The sequence below is a fragment of the Lissotriton vulgaris genome, chromosome 5 (assembly GCF_964263255.1).
Source record: "Lissotriton vulgaris chromosome 5, aLisVul1.2, whole genome shotgun sequence".
In the NCBI taxonomy this organism is placed as follows: Eukaryota; Metazoa; Chordata; class Amphibia; order Caudata; family Salamandridae; genus Lissotriton; species Lissotriton vulgaris.
Genome location: NC_141693.1, coordinates 1466671297 through 1466693173, shown reverse-complemented (window position 1 = coordinate 1466693173; position 21877 = coordinate 1466671297). Strand labels below are relative to the sequence as shown.

At 43.5% G+C, this 21877-nt stretch overlaps 1 protein-coding gene across 1 annotated transcript in view; it reads right to left on the bottom strand.

Moving 5' to 3' along the window:
* Positions 1–19857: 19857 nt before the first annotated feature.
* Positions 19858–21877, bottom strand: part of CTSE (cathepsin E) — a 153627-nt gene continuing 151607 nt past the window's right edge. The window contains 1 exon segment of the mRNA XM_086919711.1: positions 19858–20016. Coding sequence (XP_086775837.1) covers positions 19858–20016 — 159 coding nt within the window.

The following is a 21877-nucleotide window of genomic DNA, read 5'->3' as shown; positions in this document are numbered from 1 at the left end:
CATAACATAACATAACATAACATAACTCTGCCACAGTAATTAAGGAACTGTCCTGCATGCTCGATAACGCTTGTCTACTTGTTAAACATAAAAATGATATTTCGGGTCTAAATGATGATTTCCATCCTGAATTATTATGTAATCTGAGAATTGAACTCATTAAGCCTCAGAGCTAACTTTATGGCAGCAGTCCCTCCAAAATTGAAGATTCCCGTTTTCTCCTGCCTTTGAAAAAGGTGGGAAGATTGGCAGTTATTTTTAAAGTATTAACACAAGAGAGGCAAGAGGTCTTTGCTCTTCAACCATCCCCCCAAGATACCATTGTACTATGTATCTAAAGGTTGAAGAGGCACAGCTACAAAGAAGGTACTCTCTATGGAATCCCTACCTATGGGATAAAGCTGCCCTCACCCACTATTAGTGGGATGCTTCATTATCGGGCTGCTACTACACACCCTGTGTTCCCATCAGGAAGGGTGGAGCAAAGGATACTCTTTTCATTTATCTCATTAATTCTTAGGAATCCGCTGGTTTTGAGTGCAAATAAAACTATCTTAAGGATACCCTATTGGTTCCAGTTAATTCACTATGGGTTCCTCAGAACTAATGAAAAACAATGTGGATGGTCTTAGGGTATCATCACCCTACCATCACCCTGAAAGATATTGCCTACATGTTTCGTCCAATCACCATTCACCACTAAGTGTCGACGGCCTTCTTCAAGACTAAGAGATTCCTATCTTTTTCACTGTCACCATCAATTTGTCAGTCTGATAATTGTCGGTGGGTCAGGAGTGGTACTTCTGGGGGCGTTAGGCCCTTGATGAATGTGTGACTACATGGCGACTGACCTGCTCCCACCCCATTTTAGGAAACACAAAATAGATGTTTGGAGAACAACTGCTTTTGTCAAAAAACAATAAGGTGACAAGTAAGGTCACTAGGGTACTGTCTGAAACCTGTTTCTGTCCACTAATCAGACTGACTAGCATGGTTGGGTGAAAAGATGCATAGGTGGATGAATGGGTGAAAGAATGCATGGGTTAATGAAAGGGTTGTTGGGTGAAAGGACACAGTGGGTGAAAGGATGGATGGATTGGTGAACAGATAAATGAAAGGGAGGATGGGTGAAAGGATGGATGGTTGAATGGATGGTGAATGAATCAATGATTGGATGACACAATGTAGAAGTGAAATGGTGCATATTAGTGAGTGGATGGAAGGGTGAAAGGATCAATATATAGATGCTTGGATAGAAGAGACAAGGGAGCTCTTCTGGGAAGGGTCTTGCTAATTTACTTTGCTTGCTTGGTGCCATCATAGTTTGGTTCAACATCGGAGATGATTTAATTTCCGGCTACTCCCTTCATTATAGGTTTCAATCCTTGTTGGAGAGCCTAGTGGAGCCATGAATCTTTTGCAGAGATTTAGAAGCAAACTATGGGGCATATTACAAGGCCCCTGCGCCACCAGAGCATCACTTTTTTTTTAAGCTCCGGTGGTGCACAATGCTTAGCCATATTTACAAGGCTGCCTAAAGCCACCCTGCATCGCTGTTCATGGACTTGTAAATATGGCCCCCTTTCATGCATTATTCAGGGGCATTTCATGGGTGTTGATGTGGGTGTTCCCACTCAACACACGTGGATTCTGACCCATTCCCAGATTTACAAGGATTTGTAAACCTAGAAATGCGTCAGATTCTAATGCCTCCCCAGAAGAGGCATTAAAGTGGTGCAACAAGGAGAAATACTTTTATTTCACCTCGTTTTTTGCTGTTTCTATATGTGCTGTATTCTGCAGCTCACATAGAAGGAGATATGCACCATCAATGATTGTTCTTGTGCAGAAAGGTGTCCCTATTTTGCACAAAAACAATCATCCCTGCTATGCAGGCACCCTTGCACCATGGTGCAAAGGTGCCTGGGTTGGCGCTAGGCAGCCAATTGTGCTCCAGCACAGAGGAAAGCACAGGCTTGTGTTGTATTGCTGTAAATATGATGCATCCCTGCAATTTCTTCATGACATAGCTCGGCGCAGCAAGATGGCTTGCAGCGCTGCGTTGCATAATTTTATAGCAAATATGCCCCTAGACATCTCATGTTCCAGTGCAAGGTTGATGCTCCCCGCACACTTTCATGAACCTATGTTCTAAGCATAGGCTTGAATCCCGGCAGCGCTAACTTACTTTTACATTATTTTGAGGGTACTCAAATAAGTACCATTCAGATGACTAGTTTTTACGACCTCTAATTAATTTCTACGAAACAGCTATGTTTTTGTTTGCAGTCTACATGGTCAATATTACAGAAATGATTCAGCTAGACCTACACAACATTTGATATATTGTGCAGTCAAAAGACAATGTTTTCCTTGCCCAGCCTTAAGATGGCATTGAGCCCTTCATCAGCAATTTTTTTGAGACCTTTAGAAAGTATGTGACTTTCATATTTTTGGAATTAAACCAACTTGTGATTTGAGACAGTGTGTCTGTGGGAGAGGAGAGATGGCATCCATCCGGCTGCTGTGGCTCCTACCCCAATCAAGGCACGGCCAAGATACATACCTGGCTCAACATCAAACTGAAAAAAGGTGTTAATTTATTGCCAACGAGTCAACAATTTCAGAGATATTGTTGGGCGGGTCTATTTCCATTGTTGTTTACTCCTGGTGGAAATTTAACCAGTGAGCATTAGAGGAGTAGATGAAAGTGTGACTGAGTTAGAGGTCTCCTGCAGGAGTCCGTCTCCAGATAACAGATTCAAGGACGCCAAGAAGGATGGGGAAAATTATGGTGCAATTAAAATGTGGTAGACACTAGGGGAAATGGTTGATCTGTGTTAGACAAATACAGTATATGGTCCTCTCAGACAAGGTTACATTGAGCCTGGCCACCCAGGCCAACACTTAGTCAAAGTGTTGTGCTGGTTGCACAGGAAGCGTCGGGCATTTCACCATTTGCCATAGGCTAATCTATGCCTGGGGACAGTTGGGGAAAAAGAGATGGGAGTCTGAGGAAAAACATTAGCGCATAGGTGCTTGGAGTATTAGGAAGTGAGGTTGGCTGAAACCACAACTCAGATATAGGTAAAGAGGAGGGAAAGGCATGAGAGTGATGAGGGGTGACAGACAGGCAAGAGGTGTTAAGCAACGTCAACATTTCAGTGAAAACAGCAAACGCCATAATGAGGAGTGGCAGAAGTGAGGAGGTCTTTAGGTACGGTGACCACCTGCGATCATGCAGTACATCACCAGAGGCCGTATTACACAAATTTCCCCTATGGCACAACGGGCATTTGCGCCCACTTTGCGTGCCCTAGGTGCACTCTGGTACTACAGAAGGGGCCGCAGACATTTGTGTGCCCCCTTCTGTAATACCGATATTGCTGGCGCACATAAAACACCAGCGCTATCTTCAGGGGGCGTTCCCTCATTTTCATGGGGGCAAATGAGGGAATCCCTTTGCCTCTGTGCCAGTGCTGTATCACAGACAAGGGCACAGAGGCAAAGAAGCTCTCAGGAGGTGCACTGACAGTGCACCACCTTAAAGAGACAGCATTAGGAACATAGGATGTCCTTCCGGGATCATCATGATTTTATTTGAAGTGTTTGAACGAATTTGTGAGTAAACCATTTACTTCTAATCAAAATGATCTCATGCATCTATTGCAGAACTGCCAATTTATTTTACTTACATACAAATAATTTTGTTTTATATCTACGTAGTTTGAATCAGTTTCTTTTAATTTCTTTAATTTACGTTACCCTTCACTTTAATCTTAACACTAACCTTTATCCTAATCCGAAGCCTACTTTAAAGCCTACTTTACCCTAAGTCTATCTCTCGCTTTAGCCATGACTCTCTCTCTCTCTTTGAACCCTAAACCATTCAACCAACCCAATTATTCAATGTTACTCTTAACTCCCACCCTTTCTCAAGCTCTAGCCAAAGCCTTACTTATGCTGCAACCCTAACTTTGTCCTCACTTTAAGCTTAGCCCTCAACTGAACCCTAACTTTCAACATTAACCTAACTCTCACCATAACCATAACTTTCCCCCTTCCATTTCACCTAACTTTAACACTCATCCTTACTCTAATTTCAAGCCTTACACATGCTACAACCCTATTGTTATCTCTCACCTTAACATTAGCCCTCACCTTAAGCCTAACTTTCAACATGAACCCAACTCTTACCCTAATGCAAAAAGAACAAAAATGGGGTGAATATTTGCATTGTCCAGCATTCCGTCCATCAATTATTTCTTTTGCATATGTCACCCTAAGTGGGAAGGGTATGCCCAGACGTGGGTACCATGTTCACTACATCACTGGATTTAAGCTAGCCTGGCTGATGAAGGGTGATGCCCTGAAACTGGTCCCAGGATGCTTGTTTCCGGTCCAGGGAGGACCTGGCTTGGCAGTTTGGGCTGGACTGTTCCCACAAGGAACAGGGTGAAGACTGATTTGCATATGGCTGGGTCGAAACTGGGGTGGTGTGGTGAGCAAAAGAATGATGTATTTAACCCAGAATCTTGTGACTTGGGGTGATTGTTTGCATTGTCCAGCATTCCGTCCATCAATTGTTCCTTTCCCAACTCTTACCCTAACCATAACTTTTACCCCCACTTTAGTCTCTCACCCTCATCCTTCCTCTAATCATTACACATGCTGCCACCAAAACGTTATTTAATTTTTTTGATTTGTAAAGTGCTTTCTCGTAACGTGCAACCACTTTGCAGCACTAGAATTACTATGGCTTTTCATGTCATGTCAATTTATGGAATGAGACTGTAAACTGCAGTCCATCATAAGGATACTTGCAGTATCTGCTGAGCAGAAGGATGTCAATGGTGTCAGCCCCTCTAAGCAGATGGAGGGGTGGTACATGGGCCTGTAACAGGCGGGGAGGGTATCTTTGCAAGTGACTTGTGAGTGCTCTTTTGAAGGACATCAAGTTTAGTTGGTATTTCAGGGAAGCCAGGACAAAATGTAAATTTACACCAGTGTAATCACATAATTTTGGTAATTTCACGTTATGCAGGTTATACGAGATTCCAGAAATTATGTCATTATGTCACTTTGTGTAATTACATACTATTTACATTAAACATTAACTACACATTCATGCAAAAAAATTACAACAAACTTACGCAAACAGAATGTGACTAGCTGGTGTTCGTGGTGCTTCATTTAAATACATCCTCACGCCACAAATTGACGCAATTATACATTTGCAATGCCGAATTTGCATTTTGTGTAATGACGGGCAATTTCACAAAAGCAAATGACGTAAATTTCACACACACCTCATTTTAGGTCTGGACTTAGTGAGTTCCATGGGTGTGCAACTAGAGTTCTTATTTCGTATCCTCCATGTGATATCAGAGTGAATCTCTTTTGAGCTCTCAAGTTTTCTTTACTTAATCTAGGGACATGACTAGGGACCAGATTCACAAAGGTAAACGTTTACTCTTTTTGGGTATTCACAAACCAAGATTTAATAATAACTTCACGACTGTGCAGACTCCGTAGTCGGGGGTAGAACTCTGCACATAAAAAGACAGGCCTGTATATACAGAGTTCTTCACCCTGACCGCATACTCTCTGCAGTTGTAAAGTTGCTATTAAATGGTAGTTTGTGAATACAGAAAAACAGTAATCCTACACCAAAGTGTAAGTTTACCTTTGTGAATCAGACCCCAGCTGTTTAAAGTGAAGTTCGATGTTGTCGGCATTTTGGTCCTCTTCCCCCCTGGGATTTGAAGACCATGTATAAGTACTTGAGTTTGATCCTTTGTACCACCGGCAGCCATGGCAGATATTTTAGAGCTCTGGGAATGTGGCTGGATTTTTTTAGACTGAGGCAGATTCTGACCACTTGAGTTGGCATCCTTTGAAGTTTCAGTATGTCCATTTTGTGTGCTCCTACCTAGAATATGTTGAAATAGTCAATATTGCATAAGTGCCCTGGCAAGTTCACCTCTGTGTCGATGTTGGAGATGAGGGGCAGTCGTTCTGATTATCATGAAGTAGTCATTGGTGCTTTTGACAACTGCTGTGATCTGTGCTTAAAGGAAATTACTTTCTCAAACCAGATTCTGATTGATTTGCTGTTGACGCATCACCTAGCTCCCATGTCCATTTACACAGGAGACAGCCTTCTTTATCCTTTCTGATTATCAGAATTTTAGGTGGAGGTATCTATCTTTCTTTCAGTGGTAGATATTTTTGCAGTCATTTTGCCATATTCATAGTTTTATTTGAGAGACCCCCTAGGTTGATTTGAATGATGGTTGCATGCATCTAAAAGTGATGTTGGTAGAGGGAGATTATCTGTGCACGGGGTCTCATGTAAATGTTAGACAGTAAAGGGGAGAATCAAAATCCTGGGGGGCCCCCTGCAGCTAATGGGGGATAGAGAGTCATGTTATTCTGAAAATTGTAGGGGTGCATCATAAACACTGATAGTCAACCTCCGCATATTTAAAGGAATGTATTAACGTGTAGACATTAGAAATGCAGTACCAAAACAGCATATATTAGTGCGGATAGGATTGTAATTATGCCATTTATGGAGATCAATGTTGTGTTAAATCGAAAATCTGTTTTAGTTGATGCATAAGGAATTAGTTCACGTATAAAGTGATGCATTAGATTTAAATGTGCACTATATTAAAGTCTGCACGTGTAGTTTTGCTTATTATATATGCAGAGTAATGAAATTAATACTTATAAGATGATTTTAGAAATGTATGTTTAAATGTGTAAAGGCCTAGCTGATTCTTTATGTTTTGCAATGACAAGGTCTGTTCGTGCTTGCTTACGTAAGCTGAAAATTATAGGCCTGAAATGTATTTTTCCTTAGGAAGGCTCTTCTGTGTCGAATGTAGACAGGAGATTTTGTGTGTGTGCAAGGTTATTTTTCTCTCATGCTTCTTGTTGCAGGTGCAAGGACATATATCTTGTTAGGCAGAATAACCCTTTGTTTTAGGCAGCCACGGCCGGTGGTAGGTGTAACTGCAGCGCGGTGACGTAGGGAGGGGGAGGGACATGGTTGGGGGTTGTAATGTATGGATTACGGACATTAACAGGTAAGTAAACATATAAATAAATAAAACGAATTTCGTTGTGCGCACTGCATCACATTTGGTGATGCAGTGCACACAACGAAATTCATTTTTTTTATTTGGATGTTTACTTACCTGTTAAAGTCCGTTATCCATACATTACAACCCCCCACCCTGCCCCTCCCCCTCCCTACGTCACTGCCCTTCAGTTACACCTACCACCGGCCGTGGCTGGTTTTAGGAGTTAAGATGGTAGGAGAAGCCGCCATGGGAGTGTACAGGAATGCAGATATGATACTTTAGGCCGAGAAGGTGCCTGGGACCCAAGGACGCATTAACGGTTTTTGGTGAAGGCAGTACAGAAAGAAGACCTGTCCGAAGGGGCGTGTATAGGGTGTGTTCTACTGTTTTGTGATTTTGTATTAGGGACAGTGCCCAGAGGGAGGAGAGGCAGAACAGGAGAAGAAGCGGATGAGGACTGGAGGGAAAGCTAGAAGGAGCATTTTAGAACGAGCTCTGTAGCTTTGGCTACTTATCTATGTAAGTGAGTGTACTTCTAAGGAAGTCCTCACTACTGACACCTTTTTCTCTCTTGCCTGGGGATAATGCTAAGTAGGGATGTCCTTTAGCGAAAGTGTAAGGACAGATTAATTATGTTCATTTTCTAGGTTGATGAATACAAAAATAGAGATTGGAGCAGTCATCGTTTGCCTGATGCTTTTAGAATTACCCATTCTTCTCATTCTGAGTCGGACAAGACTCCTGCGTAGGATTATGTTTGTATTAGTGCCCATTTATTTCCTTAACCTTGTGTTGAGGTGTTTGTATGTTCAGTTATTCTTGGCTTTGTAATAAATCCCTTAATATTTGATTTTGTAGTCAGTGACCCTTTGAGTCTGACTATGTTTGGTCATTCGGAAATTATGAATGAAATGGGTTTTCCCATTTACAGTTCTTAGCAGATAAAAAGATCCAGTATGCAGAGGATTCTTAAGATTGATATGATAGGATCAAAAGATAAGGTAAGAATCTGGCGTTATCAGTTGGTAGCAGAGACGGATGGTTATCTCTAGAGTAAGGGGAGACCTAGATTAGGATAAGAGATTCCCGAGCCCCATAGAATACAAGTGATGGTTGTCCGACGGATCGTCAGCGGAGGTGTGAAGCCACGTTGGTATTGGTGGAATGTCATCAGGAAGTAAAGTGCGCTGCGAAAGGAGGAAAGTGATTTCATCATGAAGTGTTTTAAAGTCTTACGAGATATGTGTAGAGGAGATAAAAGGGTGGTTACTCGAGCAGGAGAAGAAGCTCCACCCGAGGATACTCCAGCTCATTATATAGCTACAAATGTAGGGTTGCATACTATACTTTGGCTTGAAAATTGATGCAAAATGATAGAAGGAAATTAAGAATTGACCTTTCCCCGTTATGGTACCTTTAGATTGGAAGTGTTGCATCGATTGGAAACAATTATGGCTTCTTTGCGACCTTTACCTAGACCTACACAGTTTGAAGTGTTACATGCATGTATTAGGGCAGCCCATAAAATAAAGAGAGAGCAAAGTCAGGAAAGAGTGAAAAGGTCAGTCAGGGCATTTCAAGATGCGAGATGGGATGCATTGGCAAAAAGGTGGAGAGTACAGACTATTGAGGAGGATAAGCTGCTCCCATTGTTAGTAAAGACGGGAGAGGCATAGAAAAAGAAGTGTGCGGAGAAAATCGATAGCGATACCGAGGACAGCTTGATAGAAAGGTTGATATCGGAGAGACCGCCTCTGTATAATCCAGCATCAGTCAAGGGAAAGTCAGCACAACAGAGGGAATGGGGGAGTCCCAGGTTACATCTAGTGCAGGAATAGTTGGAAAACTCTCAACTGGAGGGATGGGAGCACAGACCCCAGTGAGTGCGGAGGTAAAAGGAGTCATAGATGTTAGGAGGTTGCCGAAAGCTCTTACGGTACCAGTCACCATTGGTCCCATAGTGTCAGTGTATGATCCAGATTAGGTGAGAAATGGGAGTTCATCACAGTGAATAGTAGGAGAGAGAACTAGCTCTGAAGGGGAATGGCACAGTGAGCGGACAGCTCAATTGCCAAGGCCCATAGAATCGAGTACGCCATTGCCAGGCACTGAAGATTCGTCAAGGGGACAGATGGAGCTAAGGACGGCGAGATCGAGATCCCTTGCCGAGTCGAGATCAGACCTAAGAATGTGGGAGCCACCCATGAGGAATCGGAATGACAAGATGACAGGAAGTTGGGATCACGGAGGCAAAGGGAACAGACCAATTCCTTAGGGATACAGCCAAAGGGAATAGGTGTAGAGAACAGAGCAGTGGAAGCGAAGGATTGAATGGTACATCTAGTCGAGGGACGTTGAGAGAGGAGATAAGGGCAAAGATGCTGGATGTAGTGAGACTGAAAGCAGAGGTAGATGAGATAATCAAGGGAAACTTGTCTCTGGAGAGAGTGGAGCATTATGAACCAGATGAGTTATTGTTTGTAGCAAACGATGTGACTCGTAAGCGAGGTGGGCACATGAGAAACTGTCTGACTTAGCGAAGAGGTATGAGGTGGATTTGTCCAAAACAAAGATGTTACAAGGGGGTCACAGGTTGCAGTACAGTGATCAGGAACTGGAAGAGAAGAGGGTCATTGGACTGAGGACTCACATTCGGGAACTGATTGTAGGGATACGCGCATGAGAAATACTTGATAAGTAGGAAGAAAGATGGTTCAAAAAGAAGAGTGCCAAAAAGAGCGTAGGAGAGACGCCGCCTCCAGGAGTGGGGATATTGGGAGCAGAGAATTACCCTTTGCGAGAGGTAGCTAGTGGAGAATATGTGCATGTGCCTTGGAGTGGAGGTGACTTGGCAGCGTTCACAAATGATTTCCCTAAGCTGAGGGAGAAGCCAGCTGAATGGTACAGTTGATCGCTTTGTTAAGATCTCGAAGGTCTTGTGGATTGATTTGAATACGCTGTTTGACATTGTAGGTCCGAGTGATTTATGCCAGCTCGTAAAGTTGCTATTGATTGGCCTACTTCTGAACCAGATAGGGATCCTGTTACGAATAGTCCTTCGCCTATTGTCATGAAGAAGTTTGAACAGGTGATCACATGTCTAAAATCCAAGATAGAGCCACAGGATATTGATTGGGTCAAAATAGATCGAACGGTTCAGGAACTGAAGGAGACAGTGCATGAGTATTATGAAACACTTTTGCAAGTCTTCAAACAGTACAGTGGGTTAGATACGTTAGACCCTAAAGACATGGGACAGTTTGTTTCAAAGTTTGTTTTGGGTCTGAGACCAGAGATTAGCCTTATGATTCAGCAGCATTTGATCTGTTGGCAGAACAAGCCAGTGGATAAAATAGTGAGATGAGCCAGGTATTGCAGTGATGGTGTGGACTCAAAACATAGGAAGCTTAAAGATAAGCTGATGTTAGTCCAGATGCAAGCTGCTGATAAGGGACTCCTGATGCAGCCAAGTGGAGGGATGTTAGGGGGAAAACAGGGATGTAATCAGGGAGGAGCACAGAATGGCCATGATCTGGGAAAGGGAAAACCGGTAGACCCCAAAACAGGAATGGGTGTGGCAACACTGAAAAAGACCACTGCATGTCATCTTTGTCACCAGATCGGGCATTGGAAACGCGAGTGTCCATTGAACCCAGCAAATCAGTTGCAGCAGGAAGTAGAGACAGTGCAGGTGCCTGAAATGATTAATACTGTGACAAAGCCAAGATCGATAAAAGGGGGGACATTGGTTCCACAGATGCAGGTTCCACAGCCAACGAGGATCCCGCAAGGGACTCAAACATCCCAGCAGATGCCTCTCTTTGATGGGTTTGATGAGTACAGTCCCGAACCGTTGGCATGACGGTGCCTGGGGGGGAGGAAGACTGCACTCTTGGGGCAGTCTTGGAGGTAGACCAGAGGGGACCATTTGTAGAAGCTGATATTGATGGTCATCCTACCACCTTTTTGGCTGATACTGGTGCAACCGGTTCTACTGTTAGATCAGCAGTAGTTCCCAACCTACCCCTCTCGGGCCAAACAATCCAAGTTGTAGGAGTAGCGAACAAGAAAATGACAAACCCATTGACTGAGCCGATTCCTGTGAGAATACAGACTTTCCGAGATAGACATCAATTTGTGGTATGTGACTCGATCCCAGTCTGCCTGTTAGGAAGGGATCTTTTGAGTAAGCTTAACTACACTATTTACTGCGCCCCTAAGGGAGTGGAATTGCAGACCAATGACGACGATGCCACCTTTAAGGTTGTAAACCAGTACTTGTGCATTGAGATGTACCCTGTGGTAACTGTGGAAGAGCTTCCACGTGACTTGAGAGACTCAGTCTTGTTGAAGGTGTGGGATTTCACAGGAGAGGATATTGGGCTGATCAAATGAGTTAAGCCAGTTAAGATCCAGGATAAGCAAAATCTGGTTTCCAAGAACACCTCAGTATAGTCTGTCACCAGAAACGATCGCAAGGATAAAACCTGTAATTGACACCATAATTAAGCAGGGAATTCTGAAAGAGATAATGGGCTGTCCATGCAACTCGCCTATTATGGCATTACAGAAACCGAGTGGGGAATTTAGGATTGTGCAAGACCTGCGAAAGGTCACTCACAATAGTTGTTCCATGTTGTCTAGTGGTACTGAATCCATCAGTGATATTGTTTCAGATTCCATGCAAAGCAGAGTGGTTCACGGTGATTGATTTATGTCAAGCTTTCTTTTCGATACCACTTCATGAAGAGAGCCAGTTTCTTTTTGCTATTAAGCTGGAGAGCCGTGTGTTACCATGGTGTTGTATCCCTCAAGGGTATACAGAGAGTCCGTCGATCTTCAATCAGATCTTGAAGAAGAATCTTGAGAGTCTTGTGCTACTGCAGAATTCAGTTATCGTACAGTACATAGACGATCTCCTTGTTGTGTCCGAGACAGAGAATGCCTGCAGCATTGACACCATTGTCTTATTTAATCATTTGGCAGAGAATGGACACAAGGTGTCTCCAAATAAGTTACAGTATTGTCAGAATGAGGTGCAATACTTGGGTCACCGGATAGGGAAAGGCAAGAGGAGGGTGTCACCCGATCGAATTGAAGCAATCATGAGTATGGCTGTACCTCCTACACAGAGAAAGTCAGAATGTTCATAGGAATGGTTGGCTACTGTCGTCAATGGGTCCCTAACTTCTCTGAAAGCGAAGCCTCTGTAGAGGCTGACACACAAGGATGTGAGTGATCTGGTACCATGGGACAGTGACTGTATAAAGGCGATTTTGGAGTTGAGAGAGGACCTATGTCGTGCCCCGGGCCTGGTAATGCCTGATTACAATAAGCTTTTTTCACTATTCTGTTGTGAAGGAGAAGGTTGTGCATTATCAGTTTTGACACAGGATCATGGAGGTGTCTGTAGACCAGTTGCCTATTTCTCAGCTACTTTGGATCCAGTAGCTTCAGCGTTGCCCGGATGTCTCAAATCCATTGCTTTAACAGGTGTCAGTATTGAAAGCTGTGAAAGCATTGTGATAGGCCCTTCTTTAATTGTGTATGTTCTGCATGCTATTGAATTGCTCGTGAAAAGGACAAAAAAACAGCACCTGACTAACAGTAGACTCGCACGCTATGAGCAGGTTATACTTGCTGCAGAAAATGTGACTCAAAGAAGGTGTTGTGTTCTGAACCCAACCACCTTGATACCATTACCAAAAACGATTGATGAAGATTGTGAGGACCATGACTGTCTCGATGTGACTGAACTCTGTACCAAACCAAGACCTGACATTGTTGATGAACCACTTTCTGACCCCGATGTGATATTCTTTGTTGATGGTTCATGTTTAAGAGACAGTGTCGGTCAGTTGAGAGCAGCATTTGCTGTATATACCATCACAGGAGTGAGCCAAGAAAAAACCGAGTTCAAAATGATGTTAGCCATGGCAGAAACTTGGGATGAACTCAAGCGCATGTAGGATGCAGTCTCTGAGCAAGAGAAAAGTGTGTGGATTAAGTCTGGATGTGAGAAAGGGGATGTTGACATTTGGGTTTCGACTGATGCTAGAGCAGTGTTACCTGATGATCTATTGAATCCGATGGCAAGACAAATTCATGGTAGAGTACATTTAGGCAGAGATGCAATGGTGCAAGTGTTTAGACATGGTACAATCCACGATTTCGTGCAGTTGCAGAAGCAGTATGTCAGAGGTGTGTCACTTGTCAACAAATGAATGCTGGAAAGACTGTGGTTCCGCTGAGTCACATTGGGAGGTGGGGGGCCTTTCAATAGAATGCAGTTGGATTTCATTGAGATGCCTTAGTGCAATGGGTTGAGGTACATTTTGGTGGTGGTATGTGTGTTCTCGAGGTGGACGGAGGCTTACCCAAAACGGAGGTGCAACACACTCACAGTAGCTAAGCTGTTGTTGAGGAAGCTGATACCTAGATTTGGGTTTCCAACCTCTTTGGAATCAGATAGGGGAACGCATTTCCACAGCGAGGTCATGAAGATGCCCTGCACAGCTTTGAACATAGACCAAAGACTCCATTGTAGCTATCGACCAGAGGCTTCTGGAATAGTGGAGCAAGTTAATAGGACTTTTAGAGCCGGAATGGCAAAAGTGTGTTTGTCTACATCTCTGAAATGGCCTGATGCTTTGCCATTGGTGTTAATGAGTGTTCGCAGTACACCCAATAGGAAAACAGGTCTTTCACCCCATGAAGTATTAATGGGGAGGGCAATGAGGTTACCAGCAGTGCCGTTGACAGCCTTAATAAACATCACAGATGATCTGTCCTTGATTATTGCAAGGGACTCACTGATTTGGTCCGTCCTGTGTCTCATCAGGTGCAGGCTACCGCTGTTCCAGCTTCAAGCGACCTTGGCTCAATGGTTAGAGCGGCAGACCCTGATGCAGAGGTCTAGCCCGGGACCAGGGTTCAATTCCCCGCCTCGGCGGGTCTTGGGCTCAAAAATTCCACGGACCTGATAATTCTCGCCTCGGTGCCTATTCCAATCATGGAGTCCCACTCTGCAACTCTGGGCAATAGCTTGCTTAATCTCCACAACGGCCCCCACAACGCTAAGGATGCCTGGCCTCCACCTTGGGGGTGCCCAGGAGTGGACGCCTTACAGGGAAAGCCAGGATGGGTTCCACAGCGGTATTTGTACCAGCGCCTTGAGACCCTTGCGGGTGAGTAGTGCGCTATACAAGTATCAATTTACATTTTGTCACGACCTGTGTCCAGTGGGATTGGGTGCTTGTCCTAAAGCATGTGAGGAAAAGTTGCTTGGATGTCCGCTGGCGAGGTACTTACCAAGTAATCCTGGTAACGAACACTGCAGTAAAGTGTGGAGGACTGCCAAATTGGGTGCACGCTTTGCACACCCGCAGAGTTTCAGCACCCTTGGAAGAAACAGTTCTTCTCCCGAGTGAAAATCCAGCTGCAGTGGCAGGGCCACTGGAGGGGACAAGCCAAGCTGTGAGGGTTGCTGAAGAAGCTGTTTGCTCACCGGGCCAGGCTCAGGAGGGTCACAATAACAGCAACACTGATACTGCTTCAGAGACAGGAAGTTGCACTGAGAGTGGTCCCTTAGCAGAAGGGAGTGGCGCACAGTGTGAGCTAGAGGAAAGTAGAAGAACTCAAAAAACAGAAGAAGTGTGGCCTGAAAGGCAGAGGTGACTGAATCTCCGACTGGTTTCCGAGGGAACTTACTCCTGTGTCTGAAAACTGTGAATCAGAAGAGAGCGAAGAAGGGCGAGCTCGTGGAGGTCTGAGAAGATCAAGACGAACGAGAGTGCCTAACCAGAGATAAGCAACTCCGGAGTGGTCATACGTTGTGAACGATGCAAGGAGTGTGGAGTTCCGGGAGGCTGATGGCAGTGACAGAGGTCAGCAATAGTCCTAACGTAAAAATAGAAGTGGTGTTGTTAGTTCCAGGACTTGAAATCGAAGGACTACTGACCATCACAGTTCCGAATCCTCCAGTTTCGAGCAGAATTCGCCATCTGATTTTGCATAGGTTATCGTTTCCTACGTTTGGTTATGAAGCTCCGTCTCATGAAGTAATTGTTCTTCATCTTGAACTTTTGCAGCATGTTCTAGAGAAAATTGGAGCAAATGTTATTTTGGATTAAAGGTGGAATTTGTTGTGAATAGGTTGAACGAAGATAACCTAGGTCCGAGTGGAAGAAGAAGAAAGGGGTCTCTCTGTAGAAGAAGGAGAAGGGTTAAGGAAGTCTTTTTCGGACTGTGTCAAAAAGGAACTAAACTTCTAAAAGGGGGACTTCTAGTCTTCCTGTATGTTGATTCGAACTGGTTTGCAAGCAGCTGAAAGAGGAGAGACTTTTGAGTATACGTTGCTGGAAATGGGAACTTGAGAATTTTTCTAAGACCATGGAGGCTGGAGATCGAAATCGTAGGTCCAAATGTGTAATAGGTACACTTGTAGGTGGAGTGATAGTTTCCATAATTCTAGTGGTTGTAGTGATCATGTTTTCACCTTGGAAGATTCTGCAAAGGACTTTTTGCAAGGTCCTGTACAAGTGATACCAACTGTGTATTATGAGTGTGGAACGAATGCTTATGTAAGATTGCCTGCAAAATGGTATGGCATGTGTTATCTGGTGAATATTTTCCCAAAGATTTATCATGCAGTAGAATTAGAACTTTTAGAGGGAGGGAAGCATTCAAGAGTGAAAAGAGGTGAAAGTGCGGGAGCAATAGTTGGAGATATTTTTGGTGTAATAATACCAGGTTTGGGTGTGATTTTGAATGATGTGAAGATTAGAAGCTTGGCGACTGTGGATGATGAGTTGTCAAAGAACACAGCCAAAATGCTGGTGCTGGTGGAAGGAGAGATGTTATCAATAAGGACTATGGTTTTGCAAAATCGTCTTGCTCTAGATGTCCTTTTAGCAAAAGAGGGTGGAGTCTGTCAGATGTTGGAAGTTCAGGAATGTTGTACTTGTATACCAGATAACAGCAAAGATCTCGGAAAATATATAAGTAACATCACTATGCTTCATCATAAAATTCAGGATATGACTGAAGAAGGAGTATGGGAGAAAGTTGGCAAAGGGTTTGGTCGAGTGGGTATTTGGTTTGCAAATGTGGGAAGAGGTTTCCTTGGTTATGTCTTGAAGCCTCTCATTATAATAGTTGTTTGTGTGATCTGTTTACGGGTTCTTGTGAAAGCTTGCAAGTGGTATTGGGCCAACAGAATTGAAAGATCACTTAGAGCACAAGAGAGAAGAATAGAAAGACTGCAGGACTGTCAATATCAGAGCCTTAAGAATATGGAAAGACACAGACGAGAAAGGATGGCAACAAGTTCTGTTTAAGTCGGTTCATTCTCCAAGGAAGTTGTGTGAAGGTGTGATGACACTAGTCATCAAAGGGCGGAACTGATAGAGCATCATGTTGTTCTGAAAATTTTAGGGGTGCATCATAATCACCGACAGTCAGCACCCGCATATTTAAAGAAATGTATTAACGTGTAGTCATTAGAAATGCATTACCAAAAAAAGCGTACATTAGTGCAACTAGAAATGTAATTATGCCATTTAAGGAGATCAATGTTGTGTTAAATCGAAAATGTGTTTTAGATGATGCATAACGAATTAGTTCATGTATAAAGTGATGCATTAGATTTAATCCTGCACCATATTAAAGTCTGCACGTGTAGTTTTGCTTATTATAAATGCAGAGTAATTAAATTAATCCTTTTAAGATGATTTTAGTAATGTATGTTTAAATGTGTAAGTGATTTGTTACGTTCGCTGAAAACTGTAGACCTGAAATGTATTTTTCCTTGGGAAGGCTCTTCTTAGTCAAAAAGTAGTCGGCATGATTTTGTGTGCGTGCAAGGTTATTTTGCTCACATGCTTCTTGTTGCAGGTGCAAGAACATACATCTCGTTAGGTAGAATTACCCTTTGTTTTAGGAGTCAGGATGGTAGGAGAAGCCGCCATGGGAGTGTACAGGTATGCAGATAGATACTTTAGGCGGAAAAGGTGCCTGGGACCCAAGGAGGCACTAACGGATTTTGGATGAAGGCAAATTTTTGATGGAAAAGTACAGAAAGAAGACCTGTCCGAACGGGCGTGTATAGGGTGTGTTCTACTGTTTTGTGGTTTTATATTAGGGACAGTGCCCCGACGGAAGAGAGGCAGAACAGGGGAAGGAGTGGATGAGGACTAGAGGGGAAGCTCGAAGGAGCATCTTAGAATGAGCTCTGTAGCTTTGGCTACTTATCTATGTAAGTGAGTGTACTTCTAAGTGATTTGTTATGTTCGCTGAAAACTGTAGACCTGAAATGTATTTTTCCTTGGGAAGGCTCTTCTTAGTCGAAAGTAGTCAGCAGATTTTGTGTGCGTGCAAGGTTATTTTGCTCACATGCTTCTTGTTGCAGGTGCAAGGACATACATCTCGTTAGGCAGAATTACCCTTTGTTTTAGGAGTCAGGATGGTAGGAGAAGCCGCCATGGGAGTGTACAGGTATGCAGATAGATACTTTAGGCGGAGAAGGTGCCTGGGACCCAAGGAGGCACTAACGGATTTTGGATGAGGGCAAATTTTTGATGGAAAAGAACAGAAAGAAGACCTGTCCGAACGGGCGTGTATAGGGTGTGTTCTACTGTTTTGTGGTTTTATATTAGGAACAGTGCCCCGACGGAAGAGAGTCAGAACAGGGGAAGGAGTGGATGAGGATTAGAGGGGAAGCTCGAAGGAGCATTTTAGAATGAGCTCTGTAGCTTTGGCTACTTATCTATGTAAGTGAGTGTACTTCTAAGGAAGTCCTCACTATTGACACCTTTTTCTCTCTTGCCTGGGGATAATGCTAAGTAGGGATGTCCTTTAGCGAAAGTGTAGGGACAGATTAATTATCATCTTTTTCTAGGTTAATTAATACTAAAATAGAGATTGGAGCAGTCATCGTCTGCCTGATGCTTTTAGAATTAACCATTCTTCTCATTCTGAGTCGGACGAGACTCCTGCGTAGGATTATGTTTGTATTAGTGCCCATTTATTTCCTTAACCTTGTGTTGAGGTGTTTGTATGTTCAGTTATTCTTGGCTTTGTAATAAATCTCTTAATATTTGATTTTGTAGTCAGTGATCCTTTGAGTCTGACTCTGTTTGGTCATTCGGAAACTATGAATGAAATGGGGTTTCCCCTTTACACTTCTTAGCAGATAAAAAGATCCAGGATACCGAAGATTCTTAAGATTGATAAGATAGGATCAAAAGATAAGTTAAGAGTCCAGCGTTATCATGGGTTTCATGGTCAAAGAAAGTGCATTTCTTATGTCTTGTTGTCATTAGTATGAAATTTACGATTTACACCACTTAAGTGATTTATCGTGGCCCAGAATTTTGTACTGACCAGTATCAATGGAGCACAGTAGCTCTTCCCTGATGTCTGAGTTAGCAGTTTCTGTGCTCATCCAAGTTTGCCTGTCCATTAACAGGTTGATGGATTTGATGAAATCTTGAAGCAGCCTAATGACCTGGCTTTCTAGGATTTTGCTAATGAAGGGGAGGTTCAAGATGGGTCTGTAATGTGATAGCTCTGAGTAGGCCGCAGTGTGTATCAGCTGTAGAGGTGCCACTACGACTTGCTTTAGCTTGATGCATTTCTGTGTTGGAGGGACACATTTAGGACTTGCATGGTGCGGGGGTCAGGTGTGGTCAGATGTTCTTTGATAGTTGCTCCTGGGCATGGTTGAGCTGGGAGCTTGGGCTTTTAATGTGCTTGCTGCTTTGAGAACTTGACTGAGGCTCATTGTTGAGAAATGTGATTGAGAGCTTGAAAAGTCAATGGAAAGGAAAGGGGAGGATTACTGATTCTCCTGTATGTTGGATTCTTAAAGGGTTTAATCTCGGAAGTCAGCAGGCCTTCACGAAGTTGGTTGGTTTCATTGGACTGCTTCTTTTTCACTTCTTCCAAATCAAATATTTCTTGATAGATTTTAAACAGTTCTTCAGTTCGCAGTTTGGTTGATTCGGTTTGCCACTTTTTTTACTGAATATACTTGTGACAATTTCTTATATGCACTTTGCAAATTTCTCTATCTGGGGGATGCTTAGTTTTTCTCTAGCATCACTCCAGTTTCGAGCTTTATCTTTTTATGTTAGAAAGATTTGTGTCAAACCACTTGTTGGAAGATCTGTTATCCGGTTTGACGTTTTGAAGTAGCATGTCTCTATGTTTTTATTTTTACAGAAATATTCCAGTGACTAGGCTAGTTCAACTGTCCTCGCATCTGATATATCCTTTTAACCATGGTCAATAGCACAGGACCGGCCATTGCAGCACAATCACAGGTTCCTCTGTACCGTACCACTTCCTTTATCCCTTGTGGAACATATTTGAATCAGGGCATCCACTGGTAAATCCCAGTCTTGCTGGTTGCCTAGTTTTTCCTCCTCCAAATGTTTTTTGTTTATGTATTTGATTCAATGTAACTGTTCCTTTCTATTTTGTTTCTCTATCTAAAAGCACTTTCAGGGTTCCGTTCAAAACAGCACCCCTCCATCCCCCAAAAAAAACCTGAAATACAAAGACTGAGACTTAGTAGATTAACCTGTCTGAATTCATCCTACAAAGCCTCAAGGGATCTGAGTATGCACCCCTTGTCATCATTCAGAGTTATATCCGTTTCTCAGGACCCATCACTACTTTTAGTTGACAGGTATTTTTCCCACCAAATCACAGTTTACAGCAGGAAAGATGTGTTGTTTTTTTATTTCTGCTTTGGGTCTTCTCTTCATGGTGCAGCTGGGGCCAGTCCCACCCTGTCGTTTCCACGGTCGAAGTCAGAGTAAAATTGGTCAATAGAAGCATCTCCTCGGATCCATAGTGGGCCAGCGGGGGGCTGGACATCGAGGCCTTGTAATCCACTGGAGCAGAAGGTCCCTTCCGGATCCTCCTGGCGAGAGGAAATCAGAACGCAGAGAGAAATATTGAAATAAAAAACGGATGAATAGTAATATATTAATGGTTAATCAATAAATACAACTTTTACATTTTTGTTTTGAAAACAATTATGTGGTAATTATATTGTGAAAACCGCCTTTCTGAACTCATTATGAAATAGGTTTAATTACATTTACAAATAAGTGCTTCTGGTTTCGGGCCTGATTACTAATTCCCTGGTAGGTTGCTATCTGTCTACACAGGGATCGCAATTATAAGTGGTGCGTTGATTATCTACCCAGTAATCACCAGGTTTCAATAAAGTTCACACTCTCCGATGAATGGGTATTTAAAGAGGGGCAAAAGCCCCGAATATACTGCAAACTGCAACATTGGGATTACAGAGCGGAAACACTAACATCTGCATCATTTTCCCCATTAACCAGAAAGCACTCTCAGCACAGGTACTGTTTATTGCACCTGATAAACTCTGAACCCAAGAGGTGTCTTATTTTGAGGTCATTAGATAATAACCATCCCGCTAGAGCAGTTGTTGTCTGTAGTTATTATAATGTGGAAGAAAGAAAATTATTCTATGAAACCGACTGCAAACTTGGTAACTCTTGAAGGGATAACACATTTGAGTAGTTCAAAGAAATATCTACATCACTAATGGATGACCTTGTAAATGAATTGGCATTTATATAGCGCACTACTTACCCGTAGGGTCCCAAGGCTCTTCGACCGCTGCGAAACCCTTCCTGGCTTCCCTGAGAGATGGTCCCTTAATGGGTATCTCCAGGGTGAGACCAGGCATCCCCGGCGGTCTGGTGGGGCCGTTAGTGAAGATGAGGCAAGCTAATGCCCAGAGTTGCCGAGTGTGATCGCTGATCAGGGTGGGCACCGAGGCGAGAGAATTATCGAGTCCGCTGACCCTGGTCCAGAAACCTGCCGCACCGGGAATCGAACCCTGGTCCCAGGCCGCCCTCTGCTCTCAGGTCTGCCGCCTCTAACCAGTGAGCCACACTACTTGAAAGATGATACATCTAAATGCAACAGTTATTTTTGTTCATACAATTAAACTATCAAAAAAAATTGCCTAAAAGATGGCTAGTTGCTCTATTTAAGTGGGGATAATTCAAGAACAAATTTAGTGTATTCTATGGGAACAACATGTTATGGTGACTAGAGTGGAGCAGTGGGCCACCATCAACTGTACAATGCAAAGATGGAAGTTTGGGTCTCCTTCTGTCTCTGTGTTTATGCAAGAGGTGGCAGGAACATGCATCTAACAGTCAAAGGCCTTAACTGTACAAAAGACCAGTGGCGGCCGGCATGGATCGGGGGTTGCGAGGCAGGCGGCAGGGGCGAAGGGGAATGTAAAAAAAAAACGTAGCTTATCGCCACATCTCTCCGTCTCTCCTCCGTGTTGGGCTCAGGCCGGAACAGGAAGCACTCAGCGCTCAGACCAATCACAATGCTGAAATGCATCGTTGAGATTGGCCTCAACGCCGTGGCTCAGCACTCATACGGGGACTGGGGCCTGGGCATGTCCTCCACCCAGGTTGTAATGCAGACTGGCCAAACATTCATGCACATTTGGAGTGGGCAAACCACTCCTCCCCTACCCTGCTCTGTGAGCAGAGCAGCCCCATCCACCCTGTCCGCAAGGCAGCAGGAACAAAGAAAATGATAATAACATTCAGTTATTATAATTGTATTTTTCCTTTAGATACACTGCTTACAAGCAGTGGGGTTACTCTCCTCCACATTAGCGGAGGAGCTGCCACTGCAAAAGATGACAATGTTCCTTGGGAAAGACAATCAAGAGAAGACACAAGGGTCCTTATAGTCTCGTTTCCGAAGCCCGA